The sequence below is a fragment of the Lynx rufus genome, unplaced genomic scaffold, assembly GCF_022079265.1.
Source record: "Lynx rufus isolate CCGP_SWC_20201006 ecotype Redwood Valley unplaced genomic scaffold, mLynRuf1.p SCAF_48, whole genome shotgun sequence".
Lineage (NCBI taxonomy): Eukaryota > Metazoa > Chordata > Mammalia > Carnivora > Felidae > Lynx > Lynx rufus.
In genome coordinates, this window is record NW_025814865.1 from 1,311,502 (window position 1) to 1,326,117 (window position 14,616).

Genomic DNA, 14,616 nt, shown 5'->3' on the forward strand with positions numbered 1-14,616 from the left:
TGTGGGCACAGCAGGGTTTGTCTCTGCCCGCCTCCCGTTGTGCGGGGGACTCTTCTGGGTTGGAGCAGGTGACCTTGGCCGGAACTGCCCTGCTGGTGGCTCCCACCCTCTGTACACGTGGGTGGTCGCCCCTACTGGTTAACAGTGCCAAGCACGGTCCTTTGTAGTGTGTGGCCCTGGGGACGGAATGCCCATAAGCATTGGGTTTGGATACACTGTCACGTGCGGGCAGGCAGAGTCCTTATCCTGTGCGGGTAGCACCGACTTCAGGTTTGTTCTTCGCCAAGTTGAAGCCTAATTAATCCCACCTGCTGTGAGATGTTTGGGGGGTGGTATAGAATGCAGGTTTTCAAAGCTGCTTTTTCTTTTCCAGCTTCTTCCCCCAAGAGCACAATAAATATCAAAGAGAAACTTTGTCTTGGGGAGGAAGCCAAGGGCGGGGGTGCAGGGGGGAGGGTAAAGCCCCAGCTACTTTATCTCCCAAACCCAGACCGATTTTTTTTTTCTGGGAAGTGTAGGTGGAGTGCGTTAGGGCGAGGCTGAAGGAGGCTTTGGAATGCAGTCTTCCTTTATAGAGGGGAAACTGGAGAAGTCTTTACGGATGAGAGGAAGTAACATGGTGTTCGTCTCCGTGGCGAAGCCGGAGGACATGACGGGGCTTCACGGGAGTCTCGCACAACTTGTCCATAGAAGGGTTTGTGGGGATGACGCAGAGAAACCCACCAAGTGGTAGCTGAGCCAGACACCGGTGACGTGTTCCCTCCAGGGCCTGCTGCCTTCACAACTGTCCTGAGACCCTGCAGGTCATCAGTCACGGTGGTTTTGCCTAAAGACGTTCTCTTTCACTGCAATTCAAAGGGAATCACTGTAGGGAGGACGCTTATGTTCACTCTTATCATGGCGTCAGGATCTTTTCTTGTAGATACAGAAGGATGTGTGACTTTTAGTATGCTAAATGTGTCTGACACAAAACTCACCATTTTAACCCCTTTAGAATGTGTGATTCAGGGGCGCCTGGGTGGCTCAGTCCATTAAGTGACGACTCCTGGCTTCAGCTCAGGTCATGATCTCATGGTTCGTGTGTTTGAGTCCCGTGTTGGGCTCTGCACTGTCAGTGCAGAGCTGGCTTGGGTTTCTCTCTCTTCCTTTAAATAAATAAATAAACTTAAAAAAACTTGTATGTTCTGTGGCTTCCTCATGGTGCCTGGCCCTTGTGTGTTGTGATGAGTCTCCAAAAAGCGCATCCTTCAAGGCTGCACCAAATGCCATGGGCTCTGTGAAAATGTTCCTGGGGGGTCCATCCACACCATAGAGGGCAAGCCGACTTCTCACTCGTCTGGTACTTCATTTATCTGTCCCTATATCTCTACACTGCAACTCAAAGCACCGTCTCCTCTCCTGGGAGCTTGTTAAGGATAGTCTTAGAGACGCAGAAGTTCAGGCCCCACCCAGGACCTGCTGAATCAGATCTGCATTTAAAAAACATTTTTTTAAAGTTTTATTTATCTGTTTTGAGAGAGAGGGCATGAGCAGAAGAGGGGCAGAGACGGGGGGGAGGGGAGAGAGGGAGAGAGACAGAATCCCAACCAGGCTCCACACTGCCAGTGCAGAGCCTGATGCAGGGCTCAAACTCACAAACTGTGGGATCACGACATGAGCTGAAATCAGGAGTTGGATGCTTAACTGACTGAGCCACCCAGCCACCCCCAGATCTGCATTTTAAACCCCGGGAGACTTGTGTGCACATTACAGGTTGAGAAGCATTGGCCTCTAAGCCTAGAAATGTCTTCGAGGCGGGAACTACATCTTGCAAGACCCACTGTCCAGTATCTAGCGGTTTTTGTGCATAGTACTTGCTCTGTAGATGCTTACTGAAAGAATAAGTACAAACTCTGCACGCAGATGGCTTTTTTTGCACTCATGCCACCAAAGCATTTACCTAATGGAATTCAGGCAATAGTTCGCTGGGTACAGACCCAAGTTACCATCTGCATGTGTTCTGTATTCTAGATTTTGCCCTCCAGATTGTGTACTTAGCGCCAAGAGGAGAGAGAGAGAGGAGATGAAACTGACCCAGGCACGCCTTGAAGGCCGCCTTGAGGGCCTGCAGCGTCTGGGTCCCCGTTTTGGGGGACAGGTGCTGGTCTTGACCCCAGCCACCACAGTGCTGCGGGCTCTGGTAGTGACCCCAGCCGGAGCGTTGGTCAGCTTCCCCTGGGGGCTTTCCCCGCACGGGCAGGGTCGCCGGCCGTCCTCGTCAGTGTGAACTTCGGTGGTGGAGGCTCTGCTGCGATGCTCACCCTTTCTCCTTTATCTCCTGTGGTTTACCTGGTGCCCTCTTTCACCAGCGCTCTAATTGTTGGGGATCCAGGGTTCCATCTCTGTGGTTATCTGCCCGTGACTCTGTCTTCTGTCCGGGCAGCCTCCTTCAGTCTCCCCAGCCCCCTGGTTTTGTTTTTTTTTTAAGTTTTATTTATTTCTGAGAGAGAGTGAGTGTGTATGCACAAGCCAGGGAGGGGCAGAGAGAGAGAGAGAGACAAACAGAATGGAAGCAGGCTCCAGGCTCTGAGCAGTCAGTACAGAGCCCGACACGGGGCTTGAACCCATGAACCACAAGATCGTGACCTGAGCTGAAGTTGGACACTTGACCTACTGAGCCACCCAGGCACCCTGCCCCTCAAATCTTTAAATATCTTCTGCTTGGGGTCACTCCATGGGTGGGCCACCTTTCCCTGGATGCTCTTCTCCCACAGCCAGCTGCCCACGGACCCTCCACCTGGACAGCCCCTTGGCCTCTCGCACAGGACGTGTCAAAAACCTAAGCTCTCCACTGAATGCCACCTGCACCTTGACTGTACCTGGCTGAACGTGTAATCTTGGGCAGGTGGAAATTTATTTACAACGTGTCTGTTACTGTGTTGGGATAAAATTGTCTAGACTTTTTTTTTTTTAATTTTTTTTTCAACGTTTATTTATTTTTGGGACAGAGAGAGACAGAGCATGAACGGGGGAGGGGCACAGAGAGAGGGAGACACAGAATCAGAAACAGGCTCCAGGCTCTGAGCCATCAGCCCAGAGCCCGACGCGGGGCTCGAACTCACGGACCGCGAGATCGTGACCTGGCTGAAGTCGGACGCTTAACCGACTGCGCCACCCAGGCGCCCCTAAAATTGTCTAGACTTTTGAAACCAGTTGTTAACAAAAATATGAAGCCATCCATTCGGTTAAGAAGTGGCCGTTTACTTGCATTGATGGTGTTGACTTACAATGAATAATTGCTTGGTTAACCTGAGAGTTCAAACGTTGTCCTTAGATTTAAGTGGAGATTTGAGGCAACTATCATTCACTTGCAGAACTGAGGCATATAAGTTGCTTAGTACCCAGTTTTTTAACCGGAAGGAAAGATGTACTGCTCTACTGCTTTGTGAGGGCTTTGTAAGTAACTGTTAGGTTGGCCACGGCAAACAGTCAGGCAGTGACCTTTCAGACTGTACACAGATAGTCTCACAAACGTTAACTTTGTTCACCGGTTTTCCTAGCAGTTTGTAAAGATAATTGCTTTTTGGTATAAAACTGGGGTTGGCAAACTGTTTTGTAACAAGCCAAGTAGTAAATACTCTTGGCTTTGTGGGCCAGGCGACTCATTGCTGTCCTGTAGCCATATGTAAGCAAGTGGGTGTGGTTCTATTGCAGTAACATTTTATTTACAAAAAAGGCAGGGGGGGGGCGCATCTGGCTGGATTTCGCTCATGGGCCATAGTTTGCCAAGCACTAGTAGAGAAAGCAGACAGGGTTAATTGCTGCTGAGATTATTATTACTGTATAGAAAAAAACTAGGTTTAGTATTTAAAGACCAAGATTTCTTGGGGCGCCTGGGTGGCTCAGTTGGTTAAGTATCTGGCTCTTGATTTTGTCTCAGGTCATGATCTCTTGGTTCATGAGTTTGAGCCCTGAGTGGAGCTCTGTGCTGACATCATAAAGCCAGCTTGGGATTCTTTCTTCCTCTCTCTGCCTCTCCCCTGAGTGGGCACTCTCTTTTTCTCTCTCTTAAAATAAATAAACGTTTTTAAAAATGCCACATGTTGCAGAATTCTTTTTATTTGTTTAAATGTTTAATTTTTAAAATTTATTTATTATGAGAGAAAGAGAGAGAGAGAGCACAAGTGGGGGAGGAACAAAGAAAGAGGGAGAGAGAAGCCCAAGCAGGCTCCATGCTGCCTGTGTGGAGCCTGACACAGGGCTCGATCTCATGAACCATGAGATCATGACCTGAGCCAAAATCAAGAGTTGGATGCTTAACCGGCTGAACCACACAGGCGCCCCATTGTTCATTTATTTTGAGAGAGAGAGAGAGAGAGAGTGCAGGGGAGGGGCAGAGAGACAGGGAGAGAGAGAATTCCAAGCCGACTCCACATTGTCAGCACAGACCCCAATGGAGGGCTCTATCCCACAAACCGTGAGATCATGACCTGAGTCAAAATCAAGAGTCAGACGCTTAACCACCTGAAACGCCCAGGCGCCCCTGTAGGATCCTTTTTCTGTGAGCTATCCAGCAAGGGCAAATGCATAGAGACAGGAGGTGGGTTAGTGGTGGCCAGGGCTGGAGGGGATCAGGAGGTGACTGCTCACGGCTACCAGGTTTCTTCTGGGTTTAGGACGTGATGGTTCCACAGTTCTGTGAATATACTAAAAAGTCATTCACTTGTATATTTATGTGAGTGAGTTTTGTGGTATTTGAACTCTCTCTCAGTAAAGCAGTTACAAGAATCTAGGTCTGGGATTAATGTATGAGAAATAGTACATAATAAAAATAACCCATCATTATTGTTTGGATAAAGGATTTCCAGAAAAAGGTCCTGTATCTTTAGATCCACCGTTTTGGGTCGTGCGTGTTCCAGAGCGCACGCGCTCTTTCCTGTTCCCTCCGTGAAGGTAGCCCAGGTCCGCGCAGAGGCAAGCGCTGGGTGAGGGATGTGTCCCTCATCCGTCAAATAGGAATCCGCGCAGCCTCAGGGCCTAGATGGGGTCCTAGCCGATCCCAGAGCCAGTCATAGAGCTGTGGGCGGCACACGTCACAGGCACGTTGCTCCTGGCTGACTTCTGGGGACTTGCTTTGCTTGTTTGGAGGCTCATGGCACGTGCGTCTTTGTTGCAGATTGAAGAAGGAAGGAAAGCTGCGGCAGTGGACAAGTTACTGGCCGGGGACGAGATCGTCGGCATCAACGACATTGGTCTCTCAGGGTTTAGACAGGAGGCGATTTGCCTGGTGAAGGGCTCTCATAAAACCCTGAAGCTGGTAGTGAAAAGGTAAGACCCACCCCTCGTGCCATTTTCACAAACGGAAGTGAGTAAAATAGCAAAAGGTGAAGCCAGGTCTGCTGATCTGTATCACTGCAAGCAAATCCCGGTTTGGACTTAAGGGGTGTGTGTGTGTGTGTGTGTGTGTGTGTACGTGTGTGTGTGCGCGTGCGGGCCCGCGTGCGCGCATGACCATAAAATTCTACTCCTTGGCCAAGGGTGAATCCAGCGTCCAAAACTTAAAAGATGCCTTCTTCTAGTACTATGCATTGTTTATTTGATACATTAAGTGAATTTGAATGCTTTTTTCTTTTCATTTTTTGATTTAAAATCAAGTTAGTTAACGTACAGTGTGGTCTTGGTTTCAGGAGTAGAACCCAGGGATTCATCGCTTACATATGACACCCAGTGCTCATCCCAACAAGTGTCCTCTTAATGCCCATCACCCATTTTCACCACCCCAGTCAACCCTTAGTTTGTTCTCTGTATTTAAGAGTCTCTTACGGTTTGCCTCCCTTTCTGTTTTTATCTTATTTTGCCTTCCCTCTCCCTGGGTTCGTCTGTTGTGTTTTTTAAATTCCACTTATGAGTGAAATCACATAATATTTGTCTTTCTCTGAGTTATTTCACTTAGCATCATACATTCTAGTTCCATCCACACTGCTCCAATGGCAAGATTTTATTCTTTTTCATCACGATGGAACATATTCGATTGTATACATAAACCACATCTTCTTTATCCATTTGTCAGTTGATGGACATTTAGGCTCTTTCCATACTTTGGCTATTGTTGATATTACTGCTGTAAATACTGGGGTGCATATGCCCCTTCAAATCAGCATTTTTGTTTCCTTTGGATAAATACCTAGTAGTGCAGCTGCTGGGTCAGAGGGTAGTTCTATTTTCAGTTTTTTGAGGAACCCCCATACTGTTCTCCAGAGTGGCTGCACCAGTTTGCATTCCCACCGACGGTGCAGGAGGGTTCCCCATTCTCCACATCCTCGCCAGCATCTGTTGTTTCCTGAGTGGTTAATTTTAGCCACTCTGACCGGTGTGAGGTGGTATCTCATTGCGGTTTTGATTTGTATTTCCCTGATGATGAGTGACGTTGAGCATCTTTTCATGTGCCTGTTAGAATGCTTTTCTCTTTTCTTCAGCCATATGTAGGTTATTCTGTTAGAAAGCTGCACTGACGCTTCAGATGAAGTGTTGTTACCTCTTGTTTCCACAAGGTGGCAGGCTACTGCGTTTTCGCCTTAAAGGAAAATGGTGCAGGGCTGCCTGTACACTTGTCAGCTACCAGGAGTTTCTAGAGCTGTGCTGAGGTCTGGGGGGAGCGCGCTGCCTGTTCCTGCAAATCAGATTGCAGAACTTTGGAGGACTTGAAGTGGTTAGAAAAGGGGAATGAGGGGCGTGATGTTTTTATGCACAGGAGCGACCCTGAACCCCCATAAAGGTACTTGTGATTTCTTGTCTTCAAATAGAAGTAATTCTCTACCTTGAATTTTGTAGTTGGCTAATTCACACTAAAATGTTTGCATGCCCCTCCTCTTTTTTTTTAAGTGGAATTAGTGTATTCTTTCAAGTTTAAGTGTAAATTTTAAAAAATAAATGGACTCAGGAGCCTGAGTGGCTCAGTTAAGTGTCCGACTTCGGCTCAGGTCATGATCTCATGGGCTTGTGGATTCGAGCCCCACGTTGGGCTCTGTGCTGAAAGCTCGGAGCCTGGAGCCTGCTTCGGATTCTCTCTCTCTCTCTCTCTCTCTCTCTCTCTCTCTCTCTCTCTCTCTCTCTCCCTTGCTTGCTCTCTCTTTGTCTCTCTCTCAGAAATAAGTAAATAAACATTTTTTAAAAGTGTGTTAAAAAAAATAAATGGACTGAAGCATTTACTTCCATTTTTAGTACAAGTAGACTTGAAAGCCTATTCCCAAAGGAATTCGCTTTTTATTTTTTATTTTTTTTAACGTTTATTTATTTTTGACAGAGAGAGAGACAGAGCATGAGCGAGGAAGGGGCAGAGAGAGAGAGGGAGACACAGAATCCGAAGCAGGCTCCAGGTCCTGAGCCGTCAGCACAGAGCCCGACGCGGGGCTCGAACCAACAGACCGTGAGATCATGACCTGAGCTGAAGTCGGACGCTCAACCGACTGAGCCACCCAGGCGCCCCTCACTTTTTTTTTTTTTTGACTGAAACCATATCCAAGGAGGAGGCTCAGAAACAAGGAAGAAAAATCTCTATTTCATTGCCACACTGAATTAACAACTTCATTTCCAAGTGGTACAGACTACCTTCTCTGTAAATCAGAAAAATAAACTCTTAGATGGGCAGTTTGGGAGCCCTTTGGAGAGGATGAGATAGGGGAGACTCCGTCATATTGTATAATTATTCCTTTGTGGTCACGTTAACGACCTTTCTAAGGCAGGATACGTGTTCTAGGCGCTTAGTGCAATAATGATGATGCGAAGGGAATCGTGCTCCACAGAGGTGAGCTGGGTGTTATCAACTGCCTCGGGGAGTCCTTACCAGCTCCCCAGCTGATTGAGGTTGCCTTCTATCCTCTCTCATAGGAATCTGCGGGTTTACTTGAAAATGAGACAGTTTTTTTTTTTAATGTCTATTTATTATTTGTTTTGGGAAGCGGGGGGGGGCAGAGAGAGGGAGGGAGGGAGAGAGAATCCCAAGCAGGCTCTGCTGTGCCAACACAGAGCCCGACACGGGGCTTGAATTCATGGACTGTGAGATCGTGACCTGAGCCAAAACCAAGAGTCAGACGCCTGACAAACTGAGCCAGCCCCCCTCTCCCGCCCCCTGAGGCGCCCCCTGAGATGGTAGGCTCTGGCTGTCTTGTTGGCAGAGATCTAACAGTTAGCGAGACCCATCGGTGAGATTGTGGGGAACCAGCATGTATCTGATACAATGCCGATTGGACTACAGGTTAGACAGACTTTCCGGCGAGTAGTTTGGCGACATGTTTCAAAAGGCAGGTCTCGGACCCACAATTTTCGTTTCTGGGATCCTAGATACTCAGCAAAGGGAAATTACTGAAGTGAATTAGAGACCACCCAAACTGTAAAGTGCTGCTGTTACCAATGATGTCAGCGTTCCCTGACATGGGAAGGCGCCCCACGAAGTCCAGGTGAGTGGAACACGTAAGAGCAGTCAGAGAACTGTGTATGTCCCATTCTCACAAGGTTGGTCGGTTGGTTTGTTAGGTATGCTTCACGCCAGCATGCAGCCCAGCATAGGGCGTGAGCCCAAGACCTGAACTGAGATCAAAGGTCAGAGGATTAAGGGGGTGCCTGGGTGGCTCGATCGGAAGCGTCTGCCTTCGCTCAGGTCATGATCTCATGGTTCGTGAGTTCGAGCCCCACGTAGGTTCTGTGCTGACAGCCCGGAGCCTAGAGCCTGCCTCAGGTTCTGTGTCTCCCTCCCTCTCTGCCCCTCCCCCACTCATACTGTCTCTGTCTGTATCTCTCCATCACTCTGTCTCTCTCTCTCTTAAAAATAAACATTAAAAAAAAAGAGGGGGCACCTGGGTGGTTCAGTCGGTTAAGCGTCCAACTTTGGCTCAAGTCATGATCTCACGGCTTGTGGGTTTGAGCCCCGTGTCAGGCTCTGTGCTGACAGCTCAGAGCCTGGAGCCTGCTTTGGATTCTGTCTCCCTCTCTCTCTGCTCCTCCCCCGCTTGTGCTCTGTCTCTCTCTCTCTCCCCCTCCCTCTCTCTCTCTCTCTCAAAAATAAATAAACATGAAAAAAAAATTTTTTTAAAAAGAGTCAGACATTTAACCCACAGAGCCACCCAGATGCCCCGTTCTTAGTTTTAATTTTTAAAGATATTGTGGTACAATACATATAACAGAAAATTTACCATTTGGGAAGGCAAGCTGGTGCAGCCACTCTGGAAAACAGTATGGAGGTTCCTCAAAAAACTAAAAATAGAATCACCCTACGACCCAGCAACTGCACTACTAGGCATTTATCCACGGGATACAGGTGTGCTGTTTCAAAGGGACATGTGCACCCCCATGTTTATAGCAGCACTATCGACAATAGCCAAAGTATGGAAAGAGCCCAAATGGCCAACGAATGGATGAATGGATAAAGAAGATGTGGTACATATATACAATGGAGTATTACTCAGCAATCAAAAAGAATGAAATCTTGCCATTTGCAACTACGTGGATGGAACTGGAGGGTTTTATGCTAAGTGAAACGAGTCAGTCACAGAAAGACAAATATCCTATGACTTCACTCACATGAGGACTTTAAGAGACAAAACAGATGAACGTAAGGAAGGGAAACAAAAATAATCTAAAACCAGGCAGGGGGACAAAACCGAAAAGACTCCTAAATATGGAGAACAAACTGAGGGTAACTGGAGGGGGTGTGGGAGGGGGGATGGGCTAAATGGGGAAGGGGCACTAAGGAATCTACTCCTGAAGTCGTTGTTGACTATATGCTAACTAATTTGGATAAAAATTAAAAAAAAATAAAAAATAAAATAAATAAATAAAAGTATATTTATCATGGTGAGCAATTAAAAAAAAGAAAATTTAGCTAAGTCGACAGGAAGATGGCGGCGTAGGAGGACGCTGGGCTCACCGTGCGTCCTGCTGATCACTTAGATTCCACCTACACCTGCCTAAATAACCCAGAAAACCGCCAGAGGATTAGCAGACCTAATTAGTCACCGGACCCAAGTGCAGACGAGAGGACCACGGAAGAGGGTAGGAAGGGCGGCGAGGCGGTGCGCGCTCCACGGACTGGTGGGAGGGAGCCGGGGTGGAGGGGCGGCTCGCCAGCCAAGCAGAGTCCCCGAGCCCGGCTTGCAAAAGCGGAGGGGCCTGACGGACTGTGTTCCGACAGCAAGCGCGACTTAGCGTCTGGGAGGTCATAAGTTAACGGCTCTGCTCGGAAAGCGGGAAGGCTGGAGGACAAAGGGAGGGTGAGCTGCGGAGCCCCCGGACGACAGAGCTCAGTTTGGCGGGGAACAAAGGCGCTCGCCGGCGCCATCTCCCCCGCCCATCCCCCAGCCAAAATCCCAAAGGGAACCGGTTCCAGCCAGGGAAATTGCTCACTCCGCACAAACACCCAACTCTGTGCTTCTGTGGAGCCAAACCTCCGGCAGCGGATCTGACTCCCTCCGGCTGCCACAGGGCCCCTCCTGAAGTGGATCACCTAAGGAGAAGCGAGCTAAGCCTGCCCCCCCTGCCGCTGTGCACCTTGCCTTCCCACCCCAGCTAATACGCCAGATCCCCAGCATCACAAACCTGGCAGTGTGCAAGTAGCCCAGACGGGCCACGCCACCCCACAGTGAATCCCGCCCCTAGGAGAGGGGAAGAGAAGGCACACACCAGTCTGACTGTGGCCCCAGCGGTGGGCAGGGGGCAGACATCAGGACTGACTGCGGCCCCGCCCACCAACTCCAGTTATACACCACAGCACAGGGGAAGTGCCCTGCAGGTCCTCACCACACCAGGGACTATCCAAAATGACCAAGCGGAAGAATTCCCCTCAGAAGAATCTCCAGGAAATAACAAGAGCTAATGAGCTGATCAAAAAGGATTTAAATAATATAACAGAAAGTGAATTTAGAATAATAGTCATAAAATTAATCGCTGGGCTTGAAAACAGTATACAGGACAGCAGAGAATCTCTTGCTACAGAGATCAAGGGACTAAGGAACAGTCACGAGGAGCTGAAAAACGCTTTAAAGGAAATGCAAAACAAAATGCAAACCACCATGGCTCGGATGGAAGAGGCAGAGGAGAGAATAGGTGAACTAGAAGATAAAGTTATGGAAAAAGAGGAAGCTGAGAAAAAGAGAGATAAAAAAATCCAGGAGTATGAGGGGAAAATGAGAGAACTAAGTGATACACTAAAAAGAAATAATATACGCATAATTGGTATCCCAGAGGAGGAAGAGAGAGGGAAAGGTGCTGAAGGGGTACTTGAAGAAATAATAGCTGAGAACTTCCCTGAACTGGGGAAGGAAAAAGGCATTGAAATCCAAGAGGCACAGAGAACTCCCTTCAGACGTAACTTGAATCGATCTTCTGCACGACATATCATAGTGAAACAGGCAAAATACAAGGATAAAGAGAAAATTCTGAAAGCAGCAAGGGGTAAACGTGCCCTCACATATAAAGGGAGACCTATAAGACTCGTGACTGATCTCTCTTTTGAAACTTGGCAGGCCAGAAAGAATTGGCACGAGATTTTCCGTGTGCTAGACAGCAAAAATATGCAGCCGAGAATCCTTTATCCAGCAAGTCTGTCATTTAGAATAGAAGGAGAGATAAAGGTCTTCCCAAACAAACAAAAACTGAAGGAATTTGTCACCACTAAACCAGCCCTACAAGAGATCCTAAGGGGGACCCTGTGAGACAAAGTACCAGAGACATCACTACAAGCATAAAACATACAGACATCACAATGACTCTAAACCCGTATCTTTCTATAATAACACTGAATGTAAATGGATTAAATGCGCCAACCAAAAGCCATAGGGTATCAGAATGGATAAAAAAACAAGACCCATCTATTTGCTGTCTACAAGAGACTCATTTTAGACCTGAGGACACCTTTAGATTCAGAGTGAGGGGATGGAGAACTATTTATCATGCTACTGGAAGCCAGAAGAAGGCTGGAGTAGCCATACTTATATCAGACAAACTAGACTTTAAATTAAAGGCTGTAACAAGAGATGAAGAAGGACATTATATAATAGTTACAGGGTCTATCCATCAGGAAGAGCTAACAATTATAAATGTCTATGCGCCGAATACCAGAGCCCCCAAATATACAAAACAATTACTCATAAACAGAAGCAACCTTATTGATAAGAATGTGGTAATTGCTGGGGACTTTAACACCCCACTTACAGAAATGGATAGATCATCTAGACACACGGTCAATAAAGAAACAAGGGCCCTGAATGAGACACTGGATCAGATGGACTTGACAGATATATTTAGAACTCTGCATCCCAAAGCAACAGAATATACTTTCTTCTCGAGTGCACATGGAACATTCTCCAAGATAGATCATATACTGGGTCACAAAACAGCCCTTCATAAGTTTACAAGAATTGAAATTATACCATGCATACTTTCAGACCACAATGCTATGAAGCTTGAAATCAACCACAGGAAAAAGTCTGGAAGACCTCCAAAAGCATGGAGGTTAAAGAACACCCTACTAACGAATGAGTGGGTCAACCAGGCAATTAGACAAGAAATCAAAAAATATATGGAAACAAACGAAAATGAAAAGACAACAATCCAAACGCTTTGGGACGCAGCGAAGGCAGTCCTGAGAGGAAAATACATTGCAATCCAGGCCTATCTCAAGAAACAAGAAAAATCCCAAATACAAAATCTAACAGCACACCTAAAGGAAATAGAAGCAGAACAGCAAAGGCAGCCTAAACCCAGCAGAAGAAGAGAAATAATAAAGATCAGAGCAGAAATAAACAATATAGAATCTAAAAAAACTGTAGAGCAGATCAACGAAACCAAGAGTTGGTTTTTTGAAAAAATAAACAAAATTGACAAGCCTCTAGCCAGGCTTCTCAAAAAGAAAAGGGAGATGACCCAAATAGATAAAATCATGAATGAAAATGGAATTATTACAACCAATCCCTCAGAGATACAAACAATTATCAGGGAATACTATGAAAAATTATATGCCAACAAATTGGAGAACCTGGAAGAAATGGACAAATTCCTGAACACCCACACTCTTCCAAAACTCAATCAGGAGGAAATAGAAAGCCTGAACAGACCCATAACCAGCGAAGAAATTGAATGGGTTATCAAAAATCTCCCAACAAATAAGAGTCCAGGACCAGATGGCTTCCCAGGGGAGTTCTACCAGACATTTAAAGCAGAGATAATACCTATCCTTCTCAAGCTATTCCAAGAAATAGAAAGGGAAGGAAAACTTCCAGACTCATTCTATGAAGCCAGTATTACTTTGATTCCTAAACCAGACAGAGACCCAGTAAAAAAACAGAACTACAGGTCAATATCCCTGATGAATATGGATGCAAAAATTCTCAATAAGATACTAGCAAATCGAATTCAACAGCATATAAAAAGAATTATTCACCATGATCAAGTGGGATTCATTCCTGGGATGCAGGGCTGGTTCAACATTCGCAAATCAATCAACGTGATACATCACATTAACAAAAAAAAAGAGAAGAACCATATGATCCTGTCAATCGATGCAGAAAAGGCCTTTGACAAAATCCAGCACCCTTTCTTAATAAAAACCCTTGAGAAAGTCGGGATAGAAGGAACATACTTAAAGATCATAAAAGCCATTTATGAAAAGTCCACAGCTAACATCATCCTCAACGGGGAAAAACTGAGAGCTTTTTCCCTGAGATCAGGAACACGACAGGGATGCCCACACTCACCACTGTTGTTCAACATGGTGCTGGAAGTTCTAGCATCAGCAATCAGACAACAAAAGGAAATCAAAGGCATCAAAATTAGCAAAGATGAAGTCAAGCTTTCGCTTTTTGCAGATGACATGATATTATACATGGAAAATCCGATAGACTCCACCAAAAGTCTGCTAGAACTGATACATGAATTCAGCAAAGTTGCAGGATACAAAATCAATGTACAGAAATCAATTGCATTCTTATACACTAACAATGAAGCCACAGAAAGACAAATAAAGAAACTGATCCCATTCACAATTGCACCAAGAAGCATAAAATACCTAGGAATCAATCTAACCAAAGATGTAAAGGATCTGTATGCTGAAAACTATAGAAAGCTTATGAAGGTAATTGAAGAAGATTTAAAGAAATGGAAAGACATTCCCTGCTCATGGATTGGAAAAATAAATATTGTCAAAATGTCAATACTACCCAAAGCTATCTACACATTCAACGCAATCCCAATCAAAATTGCACCAGCATTCTTCTCGAAACTAGAACAAGCAATCCTAAAATTCATATGGAACCACAAAAGGCCCCGAATAGCCAAAGGAATTTTGAAGAAGAAGACCAAAGCAGGAGGCATCACAATCCCAGACTTTAGCCTCTACTACAAAGCTGTCATCATCAAGACAGCATGGTATTGGCACAAAAACAGACACACAGACCAATGGAATAGCATAGAAACCCCAGAACTAGACCCACAAACGTATGGCCAACTCATCTTTGACAAAGCAGGAAAGAACATCCAATGGAAAAAAGACAGCCTCTTTAACAAATGGTGCTGGGAGAACTGGACAGCAACATGCAGAAGGTTGAAACTAGACCACTTTCTCACACCATTTACAAAAATAAACTCAAA

At 46.1% G+C, this 14,616-nt stretch overlaps 1 protein-coding gene across 1 annotated transcript in view; it reads left to right on the forward strand.

Moving 5' to 3' along the window:
- The first annotated feature begins 2,062 nt into the window (after positions 1 to 2,062).
- The window catches only part of LOC124525806 (protein Shroom2-like), a 90,076-nt gene continuing 77,522 nt past the window's right edge, over positions 2,063 to 14,616 (forward strand). Inside the window, exons 1-2 of the mRNA XM_047098388.1 lie at positions 2,063 to 2,203; positions 5,156 to 5,307. Of these exons, the coding sequence (XP_046954344.1) occupies positions 2,063 to 2,203; positions 5,156 to 5,307 (293 nt within the window). The remainder of the gene's footprint in view (positions 2,204 to 5,155; positions 5,308 to 14,616) is intronic.